At 38.5% G+C, this 14661-nt stretch overlaps 2 protein-coding genes across 6 annotated transcripts in view; one reads left to right on the forward strand and one right to left on the reverse strand.

The window, feature by feature from the left end:
* Positions 1-2802: 2802 nt before the first annotated feature.
* On the reverse strand, positions 2803-5342 carry fgf20a (fibroblast growth factor 20a). The gene is made up of 3 exons (XM_065253944.1): positions 4415-5342; positions 4014-4117; positions 2803-3831 (listed from the first exon to the last, which is right to left on the reverse strand). The coding sequence occupies exons 1-3, from the start codon at positions 4689-4691 to the stop codon at positions 3586-3588; spliced, it is 627 nt and encodes a 208-aa protein (XP_065110016.1). The 5' UTR covers positions 4692-5342; the 3' UTR covers positions 2803-3585.
* A 1596-nt stretch (positions 5343-6938) lies between these two features.
* Positions 6939-14661, forward strand: part of micu3a (mitochondrial calcium uptake family, member 3a) — a 39627-nt gene continuing 31904 nt past the window's right edge. For 2 of the 5 annotated variants that reach the window (XM_065254499.1, XM_065254503.1), the window contains exons 1-4: positions 6942-7256; positions 8882-9029; positions 9761-9792; positions 9969-10047. In XM_065254499.1, coding sequence (XP_065110571.1) covers positions 7002-7256; positions 8882-9029; positions 9761-9792; positions 9969-10047 — 514 coding nt within the window. In that variant the 5' untranslated portion in view covers positions 6942-7001. Of the gene's footprint in view, positions 7257-8881; positions 9030-9760; positions 9793-9968; positions 10048-14661 lie in introns of all 5 variants that reach the window. The other 3 variants (XM_065254501.2, XM_065254498.1, XM_065254502.1) reach the window with 3 other exon arrangements.

Raw genomic sequence — 14661 nt, forward strand, 5'->3', positions numbered from 1 at the left:
TTCTTCCATATATTTATCTTACGTGTTTGTTCTAAAACTATTATAAAAGTATTATGTTTAAACATACATTAAAATGTTTATATATATTAATAACACTTTACATCATGTGTGTGTGTGTGTGTGTGTGTGCTATATTTATATATTTATTAAGTATGTAAACATAATAATTTTAGAACAAACAGGAAGAAGACATAAGCTAAGATATAAGGAAATAAAAAGAAATAATAGAAAACGAAAAAAATGATGAAATATAAAAAAATTGCGATATTATTGCTTTTTCAGTATAATTTTTTTTTAATTCTGAATAAATTTTAATTGTAACGTGATAAAAACGCTATAAGAAACACATGGAGGGAACAGACTTCGACAGAACACCGGACATCTTCTCTACTTATTTTCTATTCTAATTATTAAAAGATTTCCAGATGATTTCCTCGCTCCATTCTGTCCGTTTAAGGGCTTATTGTAATCATAAACACCTACGTTTAACTTCAAATGATGTCTTTGACGATGGTATTCTATAAAAATGAAAGCCATCTTTTTTGGCATTCTTATTCTGACACTTAACAGCACAACCGGACATTTTCTAGTGAGTTATCTTGCTCTTTTCACTCGTGTCTAATTCATTTCCACTGTTTTTCTGCAACCGCATTGCGCGCGCAGCTTAAGTTGACGTAACTGTGACGTCTACTCTAAATTGGTCTTATAGCTACATTTAAGAAAAGACAGTGAATGTTTTTTTATGAACGCGATGACAGGGTCCCCTCACAAAGTTGCTTAGGGCCCCCAGAAGGCCAGGATCGGCTCTGGTGTCAAGTTTTTAGGGTAAACTCCCCTTCCACTTGAGCAGAAGGAAACCGCACCTAAATAAAATAAATCCTAATTTTTACTTTATTCTGCTCAAAAACGCTCAAGATGTGTTTAGTGCCAAGAGAGGTCAAATTAAACTGATGATGCCTAAAGAAGACATTTAGTCCTGAAAAGTTCATCTTTTTATATTTCCTGTCTTCTCTGTAATAAAATAAATTGAAAAATAAATATGGATGAACATTAAAACATCTAAAACAACAAGATGGTGGTGGTGGCCTAAGACTTTTGCACAGTACTGTATATATACACATACTGTACATGCTGTTAAGTTAAACTATGTATGTATACAGTAGACAGAAGCTGGACAAAGGTTGATTTTTGTCTGCAGCACTGCTCTTTACTCATTTACCCAAAAACAATATCAGACCAATATCAAACTAAATAGTTATTATATAACTGATTCTGTATTTCACAAACTGCTTGAGTGGAAATTACATGACATGTGTTTTTTTTCCCACAGCATTGTTTAACGTATGTAGTTTTGTGTAAAAGCATAAGGATGGTCATTTGGATAATGTTGTTAAGAATGCTAAAATTATTTCTTTTGAATTCGGTATGGTGAAGGAATCCCTTTGGTCTTTGGGGATACGGTGTTGTACTGTAAAATTCTGACTCTGCATTGTTGGAAATAATAAAAAGTAGATCTGTCGATCAAGCCACATCAACCTCACCACATCCTTTCTTTAGCTGAAGCTGTGTTTCTGCTCAGGGGAAAACCCCCGGTGTGTACGTGTGTGTGTGTGTGTGTGTGTGTGTGTGTGTGTGTGTGTGTGTGTGCACTCAGCTAGTAGAACCCCTGGCTCATCATCACAGAGATTCAGAGATCACACATCATACAGCGTTTACTGATATGCCTCTGCACACAAATAGAACCATCATCCCACCCTTGAACACCCCCCCCTCCCCGAAAGGGGAAAGACAGAGATCAGACATTTAGACACTCCTATAATGTTAGTTATGTAAGTTTACAGCTCTGCTGTGAACTTTTACACTGGACCAAACTCTCTCTCTCTCTTTCTCTCTCTCGTTTTTCTTTCTATCTCAGGCTGCCACCTAACAACCCGGCTCTCTGTTCTTCTTTTGTATGACTGAGAGCCCACATCTCAGCATTATTTTGGAAACGCTCGTCTGCCCTGCAGCCACCTCTCCCTTTACACTGTTAAAAAAAGTATCATTCCCTTTCTTAAACACACACGCTGTCGCTTCATTCACACATGCAGTCAGGTTGACGGGTAGCCAGTCATCAAGTGTCTTTAAACCAAGTGAGTCACACTGTACAAGTGCAGAGAAAGCGAGAAAGAGGATAACACAAAGCAGTGAGTGCAGTCATGCCGGCTGAGGCCACACGTGATGCCGTCTCAGTTTTAAAATGACCTCATATATCCTAAGAGCACTTCCACCTGCCCCGGGTCAACAAACGTATACACTACATCAGAGTCACCCTCCCAGAATCTACCATGAATGCTGGTGAATGGTTCTCAAAAAGACACTTAGTAAAAGAAAAGACCACTTTGTGGAGGGCTTCCTGCGGGCCAAAGCTGCAGACCAAGATGTCACTTGAGAAGTTTGCCGTAGGGAGAAAATAGTTTTTAGGTCATTGTGTTTTAATGTTAGCAATGGACGGCCCTTTTAACAGCAGGGTGTTTGCGAGAGCAGGAAATTGGATGAGAGAAAGAAAAGCGAAAAGATGCTGAAGCATGAAATGCATTTTTAGCAAATTGTATAAATTCGGCTTACATCTGCACTTTTTAGCATAACTATTTAGGCGTTTAAGAACTGTTTTAATTGGGAACTAAGCTTTATTTTAATCTACGGCAAAAAGATTGATGAGAATCCGCTTGCTTAGTTTCCTATAAAATGAAATTCAATAACCATTCACCTCTGACAGGTGACCTTATGTTGTTTTTAAATGAGAGACACAACAAAGTGCAATAATTTGAACTGTTTAATTCCCCAGTGATTTCTGGAACATTCTCAGGCTCTTATGAATCTGGTTTAATGACATGAGGGATAAACAAACACATGGGACCGCATGGAACGCTGATACAACTGAAAACAAAATACTTTCTTCAGTAGTTCTATATCTAGATAGAAGTTTTGCTGTCTATAGTGGTAGAAAATAAAGCTCTTGTGACGTCGTGTTACATCTTGCATATATTCTTGTAAAAATATACTTTTCAAAATAAATAAATATATAAAATAAATATCTTTAAAAAACATAAATTAAAGGAGCTAAAGAGAAATGTTCTGAGGAGTTTTTTGTCTCCCGCTTGTCCATGTCAGTGTTAAAATATAATATGAAATCTCAAAAAGCATAACGCAGAATTCCTTCAGAAGCCTTCTAGAATTTTCAGTAGTATGGTTGTCCATCATTCTCTGGCAAGCAGTCCACCCGTGGAAATTTAGCTCCCTCCTAATCCAAAATCCCCTGTGCCCTACATACAGAAGGTACAATATATGGATCCAGTATGGTGCCTGTGTCTTCAGGAACTATCCAAAGTCCAGATATGTTGTTCCTTAAACACTCCAGTCAGGGGCTTTCCATCTCCTGCTATCGCTCCAACCTTGGCCGCAGAAAAGGACCTCTTCCCCCAGCTCCTCCGCTGTCTCCCGAGACAGGTCTGCCCTGCTGGCTGGAGATATCTCAGCAGACTCCGGGGTGATGAAGAGCATGCAGGTGCGATTTTTATGGTTTGAGTTTGATGTTCAGTGGTTTCAGCTGTGGCCTAATATCTCCTTGTAAAGCTCTGGAACACGTTCCGGATCTACGGGCCGGGGCAAGAAGTGCGTGAAGCGCTGGTGCCTCCGAGAGCGGGCTCCGTCTCGAGACGTCCCATCTTTGTTGAGAGCTACGTAGTAGTGAGACCCTCGCTCGCCGTGCCGATAGAGGTTGGAGGAGTAGGTGTTGTACCAGTTCTCCTCAAACTGCTCTCTGAACACACACTCTGCTGTCAGCTTTTCCTAAGAGAGAGAGAGAGACAGAGGTTAATCACACAGCATAAATACAAAGGGAAGAATAAACCATGTCCAAAGGCTATTTGAAATTGCATTCGAATTGTGTCATAAATCACGCTCTCGGTTTAGCAAAGGCAGGCTATGAATGAAATTAATTTTATTTGGATATTTCCGTATTGAATACTTACAGATCCATATAGTTCGCCCTTGCTGTTCATTCCAAGATACAATCCGCTATCCACACCACGGATGCTCACCATTCCTACGGCGAGACTAATGAATTCCAATATACCTGCATGGGAGAAAAGCACAGCTGTTAGTTTTCAGTTGAGAGAGCAGGATGAGCCATGTGATATCACATGTGCACCTGCAATAGTGGCATCTAACTGGCCTACTTAATTCACTTATCTTGCACATTTTATCACTGTGTCTTGCTATATATTGTAGCTGTCCTGTTACAATATTACAGTTGTGGTTAATTATAATTACATTTTTGCATTTTCATTTGGTTCTATTGTACAAAATGTAATTGTTAACAGTAACACATGCCTATTAATGTAAATGTTAATAAATCAAATAAAACACTTACCAAATCTGCTGTGGTCTTTTCTCGTGCCTTGCACTACACCGTCCGGTAATATCTCGAGGTGATACCCGGTCCGGCAGTAGAGCTGCCGTCGCCGGAGGATCCCTTTCAGATGCGTCAGGTCCGGTGAAGTGCTGCGTGACAGGCGCTCCGCGGAGACGAGGTGCTCGTTCATCAGAGCACCGGAGTCCCGAGGGGGCGTCAGGACGAAATGAGACCCGTGCCCAAAGCTTTCCAAGCCGTGAGAGAAGCTGCCCACCAGCTCACCGACTGCACCCATCACCGACACTCAAAAACAACCACCGGAAGAAAAGTTACCGTACGGACAGCACAGCCTTGTGGTTTCTCTCTCTCTCCCTTGTGTTTTGCGCAGTCACTGGTTGCGGCTTTACAGTCAATGCGCGTTTACATCCGATTCTCTCTCTCTCTCTCTGTTTAGCACATGCTCTCTCGACCTTCCCAGGCAGGCTACTCCCCTTTGCTCCGGTCCCCTCTGTATCCAACACACTTGTATTACGCACTCCAATACGCAGGCTTATGCGGCTCCTCTGGTGCTCTCAGCGTGCTGAATGTGACTGGCTCTGCTCTGAGACAGCAGCCTAAATATGGCCCTTATGTAAATGCCCTCTTGACATATGCTAATGGAGCCCTTTATAGATGACTGTTTGAAACATAACTCCGTGATCGTTTGATCCTCCGCTTCTGTCGTCTTTGATGATGGGTTTCATCTGCATCCCCGCGTTTATTCCATTGATGGATTATGATAAAAGTAAAGAAAGAAACATTGTGCAGAAGACACGAGACCAGTGTGAAGATGACGATCTTTGTAACGCGTAAAAGAAAAGTGCAGTATGGATAAGAGGGATGCGCACCGATCCGTTTCGTTCCCCGGGGTTTACGCGCACTGACGCTCTGGCGAACCTCTAGTGGGAAGCAGGTGGAAGCCAAGGAGGAAAAAAGGAAAGGGGGCGGTGCTCAACAGAGAACCAGAGTAAGACAGGGAGGGAGAGAGAGAGGGAGAGTAAGCCAAGTCTTTAAGGTGTATGTGCGAGCGTGTGCGCGTTATTATATAGTCGGTGCCAAAAACGTCAGAGTCCTGTTCTTGATTTGCAGCTCATACAATCATGGTTAAGTTTAAACTTTGCAGGTGTAAATTTATATGGCCGTTCAATAAAGTGCGCATGTGGCTGTAAAAAAGTCAAAACAACCTGCACATCTGTGCAAACGCCATCAGTGCACTGTCAACCCTGACTGATGTCAATGCCTTTGAAAACTTCCAGTAACAGTATCAAAGATATCAGAGATCAAAGATTTAAAAGGAAGAGTTGGCTTTTCTTCATTACGCCAAGATGGATCATTAACACAAAGGTAACGCGAATTGTTTGATGCTAAATCGTTGATACTAAGAATGATTGATATAGAAATGTTCCTGCCCAGAAGCTAAGAACTTGCCTCGAAGTTACATTAAAGGTTATTTGCGTTATAATTTAAAAGGAGATGTGCTTATAGTGTGTTCAAATGAGCTGTTCTCCAGAAACCCGGCAATTACATTTTGTTTACAGTGGACATTATGTTTTAATATATGTGAGCATATAAATGCTACTGTTTAGTGATCACTAAACGGTGCGCTTTTCTGTGTTTCGGATCAATGTGATAATATTTATATGAATGTTTTAATGTTATAATATTATATAATAAAGTTATTTGAACGCATGCAGCATAAGGCAGATATCTTTGCAAAGATAACTGTAATGTTTCTTGTTCCCTTGTTGTAATATTCATGTAAACAATATTTTACTTTTTATGTTACAATTGTCACAGGAGGTTAGATCACTTCCATAGGTGATTTATCAAAGTTTCTCTCATGGGACACTTTCTCCCACGTCGTTCCCCTTAGCTCATTAGTATTTATGATATCCAAAAATACCTTAAACTAAAATCAATGTGGCTAGATCAGGATCAATTCACAGGCGTAGCAGATCGATCACTTACAATAGAGATGTCAGTTATGTGCCAGATAGTGGTGACATTGGCAGTTTTCTGAGCAAACTACTCGGATTTCATGAAAGCATCGTATGCTTTGATCGGACTTTTGAATCGCACTACAGAGCAGATGCGTGCTTTGTAGTGGGCTTTAATCATACATTAAAAAAATACTGTAGTATTTACTATAGTAAACTGTCAATTTCATTTATTTATTTTGAAGTAACTTTCCATATTGTTTTTGAACCACTCCATATACAATATTTACAACAGTATATTAATTTACTATATTATACATTCACAAATTGTATTAATCACTTTAATACAGTTAGTGTTTGTAGCACATAACTGTATTTGCGCATCACATTGAGATTAAACTGTGTGAGCAGAATATACAATTAGAGAGGACTAAAACTTACTCAAATTAAAATTAATATCAAAATGTTTAATAGACGTAAAATTCTCATAAGTTTATAGTTTACTAGAGCACATATAGCATTTACTCGTGGACTTCTCGAGCACGGGACTGCCTCTGGTGATCCCGACACTTCTCGCGATGCGTGAATGAGAATTCGTATCTTGCACAAATTCAGTCATACCGACAATAATGGCCGCTATGCGCAGACTAGCAGTCATATTTAGGAGTTTGTCTCCGTCTTCAGCCTTTTTTCGGTCTCCTGTAAGGGATAACCGATGCGTACGGAGAGGAATAGCTGTCGCTGTAGGCGTTGCCGCCGGAGGAGCGGTTGCATATTATTTCTATTCAGAAATGCATGTATTTAAATGGAGGAAAGCCCTTGTAAACGGGACTGCCTGTCGAGCTCTGCTGCCTTCACTGCCTGCTGTATCCGCAAGGGAGAAGGTACAGTATGACTGTACGCACTGTTCTCAGTGCCACGTAACACTGCTATTCAATTTTTCCTGGCAGTAGTTCCTCATTGCCATCTATGCAACTGTAGGTTACACAAGGTGCAGCAACTATGCTACTGTTAATTTCTGTGCATTACATTTGTTTGGTTTGGTACACACGTGCGTGATTAAAATACGCGTAATGCTTTATTAGACATGCGGCTATGACAGTGCGCAGTGCTGGAGATGATGATGCTGCAGGATGGAGGGGCGCTCTCCTCAGTGACGGTGCTGAAATGATGACGTTCACTTTCTTAGATCAGATATCCTCCTCAGTACAGCTATTCGTGCACTAATCTATACTGCATTATAGTGTGACCTGTCAAACATAGCTAACCTTTACCCCACCAGCGTTTTTATGGTAGCCTATATAAAGACAAAAATATATATTTTGGTATACAGCCCAATTTAGTTTTCAGCCTTTTCCGCTTAGTAAGTTTTGTTTTTGTGTTTGCATGAATTTATATATATGTATGCCTTGATTGGTTATCTTTAAATGACCAAAAACCTTTATCCTTGTGCATTTGATCACACTGTAGATAACATTTTATAATATTGAATTTGTCTAGTGTACAGATATTTAACATTATATTTATCAATGCACTGTAGTTTTTTTATTACTATTGCATTGACATATAAATGCATATTCAAAGGAAAAACATCATAAAGAGAACAATAATCATTTTTAATTATTAGTTTGAACTACTGAAGTCAAGCTTTTGATTGAAGTTATTGATTACTCTTTGTATTCATGTTTTTGATATATTGATGTTTTTGACTACACAGAACACATTAACATCTTTAGGCTTTGTGGTCATTTTAGTTAATATTGACAAACAAACAAATAAATCAATTAAGAAACAACTCCATAATTATGGGCACTTTTGTATTTTTAAATTGTATTCCCTACTTATATATTTGTTTACTTTAAAAATATGCCGGATTAAACCTTTCATAATAGTCTTTAACCAATACCCAATACCCATTCTTTTCTTATAGGACAACTTTGATTAACTTTTTTAAACTACTTAAAATGTTATTTAGTATATTTTTATTTATTTAAAAGTGAGGCCAAATATTATCACACAATAAGATAATGATGTGTCTAGATTTGCATTAACTTGTTTTACCATTTAATAATACAAAACAAAACACCCTAGAACTTAACAATAATAATAATTCTTATTTTTCAGTGTCAGTAATTGTTTCTGTCTAAAGCTGTTCAAATTATTATGGGCTATTTGCTTACATGGTAATTTGGATGTAAAATAGTTGGTTAAGTTGTACTTTTCCTTAGTTAAACGGTCTGATATGAGATTTACTCTCACTATATGTTTTTATGTTATATTGTTATTGTTAGATGAACATTGTCACACAACATGTTACAATATGACATCATATGACACCAAAATGCCACATGACCTTTTGATGTCCTTTATAGAATTGTTCTATTTATTGACAAATCAGCTTTACTGCAGAGATAAGAAAACTGGCTTTGAAATCCATAAGTAAATATATACTCAGATATTCTTTGAAACTATAATGTTAAGCTATTAAATTTGTGATTGATTTTTGTAGGTTCAGCCGTTTGATTTTGATGAAAGTGATGTCTACATGTCATCTCATGAGCATCGTTTTCGTCTCTTCAGCTCAGTGGAGTATGAGGGGCAGCTGTACATGACTCCTCAAAACTTTATTGAGTCGGTCACCATGAGCGAGCCCCGAAGTGAGTACACATGTTGTTTCAGTTTATTTTGATCATCCTTAATGATTCAAAATACAGACTATGCGATGTTCACACATCAGTTAAATCTGATTTTCAAATGTGACAGATTTGTTTATTTAAGTTGACAATCTGAAAGTCAGTAATCACATTGAATCCAACGCAAAATCTAGACCACTTTCAGATGCATATTATGTTTTGCAATGTGACTAGTGTGATTCATCAAGTTGGAATTCAATATTCATTTGCAGTTGGCATAAATCAATAATTAATTATTAGAAGAAATAATGTTTTATTATGGATTAGTTTTAAATATGTGTGTTATTAGTCAGACTTACATGTATTGGAAACACTTCTTGATACATTAGTGTTCAATTATTAGTTTGCTGGTTTACATGTCTGTTATGCTTTGAAGTATGACACAATACATACAGTACCAGAGTAGAAAGCATTAGGGTTATATAAGAAGAACGAGATATGCATTGATGTCAGAAGTCTAAACCAGGTAGTTAATTTAGTTGTTTTGTCTGATTGTTAAATATCATGGCCTGTTATACCTTAAAAGGGTCTGCTGTAACAGAGGATGAGTACTATGTTGCTGTGTTCTCATGCCATAGAAAACATATTGGTATGGGACCCCCATACTGATGTTATCTCACTGCCCACCCACTTTCTGTTTCTTTTATGTTTCTCTTTATCTGTCTCTGGATGCCCCTGTGTTCCTTTTCATTTAGACAAGAAACCTTGGAGGTCACTCACTAAACAGGTCTGATGCGAATCTCTTGCTAATGTGAATCTGTTGCTAATGTGAATCTGTTATTTAGTTTGAAGTTTAAGTGTTATTCATTGATAAGCTTAAGGTTTGCATTTCAGTATAAAGTAGCCTGTACATTATTTAAAAGCAGTATGCAGAATGTTTTGATTGTTACTATTATTCATTAGGAGCTGGAAAAGATCCTGTCCGACACTCCACCCGTGTGGAAAGGAACATCCAAGCTGTTCCGAAACCTTCGTGAGCGAGGTGAGTTTTGTTTTCATTATTGTTAATATGCCAGTCTAATTGATTATACGTAGCTGACATGAAACAACATTCCCAACTCATTTAACTTTTGTTATGCGTAAACTCTAAACATTTTTTTTAGTTGGTTAAGCCAGGGATGGGTAAATATTGGACAGAAACTGCTGATGGGTTCTAAAAAAAACTATATGACAATTTTGTTTCCCAACCATGGGTTGAAACAGCCCAGTATTTTGGCTGAAACAACCCAGCATAGGTTTATTTATAACCCAACAGTTGATTCTGTCCAATATTTGAGTTAATACCAACCCAATTTTGAAAAAAAGTGCAACAAGAGGAAATGTATTTGGATTTATTAATGCAGTTTAGTGACTTCAAATGATATTGCTCACTGAAACAGATTTTTAGAGATGCAACGATTAAAACAATTCAGTCACTATATTTTTATTGTATGCTAAATTGATCAAAATATTATATTTTTTCCGTAGTGCCAAGAAATAATTTTAATCTTAAATGAATATAAATAATTATTTAGAGACAAAAATCCACCGTCTTACAGCTATCCTATACAGACATTCAAACCCAGTTTCCTACAGTATTCGAGTATTGTGATTTTTCCTTGCATCTCTCTATCCTGTCCTTGCCCTCCTTTACTCCCTCTCTTTCTCACTCTCTCTCTCTCTCTCTTTCTCTCTCGCTTGCTCGCTCACTCTCTTTCTCTCTGTGGGTACCAGTCAAGCACCAGTGAAGCCTGGGCCTGAGGCTTTTACTTTGTGTGATCACTCATAAAAATAACTCTATTCACTCCGTACCTCTCTCTACCCCCCGCCTCTCTCTCTCTTTCTCTCTTCAATTCCTCTCTCACTGGGACCAGTGAAACATCCATTCTCCAGGCAAAACACATGCCTGCATACAAAAACGAAGATGAAAACCTAAATACAGAGCAGAATGACAACTTTAAGTTAATACATTTAAATCAGTTAACCACAAGAGTAAAGCAGCTCTTGAAGAGCGCAGCCGCAATTAAAGTATTTGCTTGTGGCCTCCGTAACATGGCTTGCTCACACCACAAGCTAATTCCCAGCGGTGATAATTATAACAAACACACCCCACCCTCTTTACACTCCAGCTGGATGCTAAAAATAAACCCCCTGAATTCTGCTCTTCCTCATAGTAATTATAGTTTTTGAAATCGTCACCTTAAATTGGCGGCAGTACATTATCTCGCTGGTTTCACTGATGTGGAGACTCGACACTGCGTCTGATGTCGAACCGTGGTAATGATAGCATGCAGATGTTAATTGAGGAAGCTATGCTAACAAAATCCATGGATGCGCTCTGGTCTCGAAGGAGCGGTTTCTAAGAGGGATACAGCATGAGGGACAGCTACGAGTCTTGGGAAGTTCAAAAGTTGACATGGGTTTTTTATGTACTATAGTATGGACTTTTGACTTTGAGAAATGCAAGGAAATTAAAACTTTTTTTAGTTCTAAGCTCAATTATTCATTAGGCAGATGTTTTGGAAGTATGGGTTTTCCTTGCTCTTTTGCAGATTATGATCACTCTAACGAAAAATGTACCTTTCAAATGATGGGTCTTGGCTCAAAAATACAATCCAACAACCAACCAACATAGTTAAAACAGCTTAAGTTTTGCTTTGGATGTAAAAAGCCATTTGTGACTTGATAGAAGTTAACTAGGTTAAAGCAAACAGATGCCAACATTTTATTTCTATGCTTCTATACAATACTACTCGGCCTATGATTGATTTTAGGCACAGTAAACCTGTTTTGGGGTAAAACAAACCACCCTGGTGCTGTGATGGGTCGTCATGTGACTATCAATTTAAAATCTGGGTCCTTATAAAATCGGACTGAGTACCAAACACTTGTAGCCAATCAGCAGTAAGGGGTGTGTCTACTAATGACGGGGAGGAGAGAGCACTCAGTTCTATCAAATCTCTATTGGGATCTATCAAATACTGGTGAAAAATTCAAGCAAGGACACTTGCGCTAAGGCAAAGATTTGAGCCTGCAATATAAGCACGCACTCTATTCCTGTGTTCAAAATCGCATATTGTTACAGTAGGTACTGAATTTAATAAAATACCTACTCATCGACCGTAAAAACAGTAGCTACTATATATTTTCAATATGGATATGAATTCGGATGTACTACATGCACTATGTTGATACATCATGTGACATACGTTGTCATAACAAGAAGTTAGTCATTAACTGGAATGACGTTAAAAAGCACCTATTGTCCAATTCACGTTTTAAAATTTCCTTTGGTGTGTAAGTGTGTAGTAGTACATGTTGATGCAATTTAAAAGGTACATACCAAAGTAAACGATGACACGAGTTATCGTCTCCAACGTAAATCTCTTTTCTTGTACTACAAAAAACACATGGATTGTAGGCAACAGTTTACTTCCTTGGATTGTAGATGTTGAGAAGACCGACATTATCATAATTCCTCCCGCTTTGGACTCAACCTGTAAGTTAACTCATGTAAGCAACTGAATCTTTCAAACATGGTAAGGGGCATCATGTTTCTGGCTGACGTCAGAGTTATTCAGACCAATCACAACATGCAGATTTGCTGGCCAATCAGGAACACAGAGCTTTTCAAATCTGTGCGTTGCAGGAAAAGAGTGAAATCTAGAGCAAATTTTTTTTTAAATAATGTGTTTTTTGAACCATAAACCACGCAAATACATTGTATAATACCAAATATACAAAATAACGTTGTTTTTTAGAAATGAAGTAGGTGCACTTTTTTAACTACATTGGACAGCTGTTTAATTTATTTGCATTTCAGTAGAGCAACGTTACCACTTTCAGACATTTTAAAAATTAATCAACACCTCTCCTTCATCTTCTTTATTGGATAACTCCTCTCCCGGGGGTCATAGGATAGAAAAGTGTCCATCGAATGAACACTTCGGGATCTTACAGGAAGTAGTGGGTTATCCGGGTACTTTTCTCCTACTGTTTTTCAATACTATGAATTCGGACATACAGTCTTACTTATGACATCATACCCTCAGCACAGCAGATTCCACCATAGTCGTTGCCTAGCTTTCCAAAAAGGGTTTACCAGAAAATGCCTACCCCACCTTTAAGGAGCTCTGGTCAAAACTGCACCTTTAGCAGCACTTTAGAAAAATAAAGCATGGAAACCATGTTTAAAGACCAAATCTGACTTTTTCCATGTTAAGTGCAATAATTGGGTCCCCAGCGATTCTAGACAACCTAGAAAATGTGAAAAAGATCAACCCAGTAACTTAGTTTTGGTAAATCATTCTCTGCAAGCATGTGAAAAAACAGATCATTGAAATGTGGCTCCCCTTGTGATGTCAGAAGGGTATACCGCCCCTTAATCTGCTCTATCCAACCACAACACTGCCATTTAGTGCAGATATCAGCTCATTTGCATTTATATTGCATTTTTGCTCACACCTACAAAAGTGCAATTTTAACATGCTATAATAAATTATCTATATGATATTTTGAGCTAGAACTTCACATATGTACTCTGGAGACACCAAAGATGTATTTGACATCTTTAAAAAGTCTTGCGAAATGTCCCCTTTAATTAAAAGTTGATGGATTGATCCCCGGAATACACACTTTTGATACAATTAATAAAAAACGTATAGCAGGAAAGCACTGAAAGTGCCAAATGCATAACTATATAGTTATCTATTACCTCTTAAACCATAAGAAAACCATGTATTATTTAAATCAAACATAAGAAAGATTCTCAGTAAACAATATTACATACTATACCGTAAACTTAAAATTTTCACCTACTTTCCTTGTATAAAAAATAATATGAGATTGTTACGAGCCAAGGATGAATAAAAATTTTCCATTAAACAATCAGAGTTTCTCACGTATATCGACTCGAATCGTCTCCTCGGGCTGGAGTGATTTTGCTTAGCGGACTATGAATGCGTCTGTATTGCTTGAGTGAGTGTGTGAGCCTGGGTGTTGGGTTGATTTTTCAGTGTCAGGTTTTGACTCCCGAAGGCGCACGGGCAGTGTCCCGTAACACTCTGTCCACTCACCCTGAACTATCTCTGTGTCTCCTAATGTCTCGATGTCCCCCTTCACACAGAAGCTGTGGAGAGGAACACTTTCAGTGGAGGTGTAGGAAAACTTATCCCTTCTCCCAGCACTCCCCTGTCGCCTTTACATAACAGAACCTCCATCGTTCCATCAGCCCACCTCTCTTTGTGTTGTTTCGCTTTTTCTGCCCCTCTCTCGCCTTCTCTTTTACCCCGTACTTCGCTCTGCCTCTTTCTCACGAGTGGAACAAAAGCAGGGACAGTTCCCTGTCTAAATGGGGCACATCTCTCAGACCTGACGGATGCTTCTAGAGTGCCCTTATCCAAACAGAAGCCTTTGAACGCAGCCTCTGTCTCCATGGTGGTCACTTACAGTGTCAAAGGCTTCAGCTTCAGTGTGTGGGCCAAACGTTGGCTAAATGCAGACGGACGCTTCAGCCGAGAGGCACCTTTTTAGATGTTATCATCATGAAAGGGGGGATTACATGTCTTCTTCTTTTTCTTTTTTGGAGCAGAAGAAGGGAAAAGGGTGCGCGACTCCA

The sequence above is a fragment of the Paramisgurnus dabryanus genome, chromosome 4 (genome assembly GCF_030506205.2).
Source record: "Paramisgurnus dabryanus chromosome 4, PD_genome_1.1, whole genome shotgun sequence".
NCBI classification, from domain to species: domain Eukaryota; kingdom Metazoa; phylum Chordata; class Actinopteri; order Cypriniformes; family Cobitidae; genus Paramisgurnus; species Paramisgurnus dabryanus.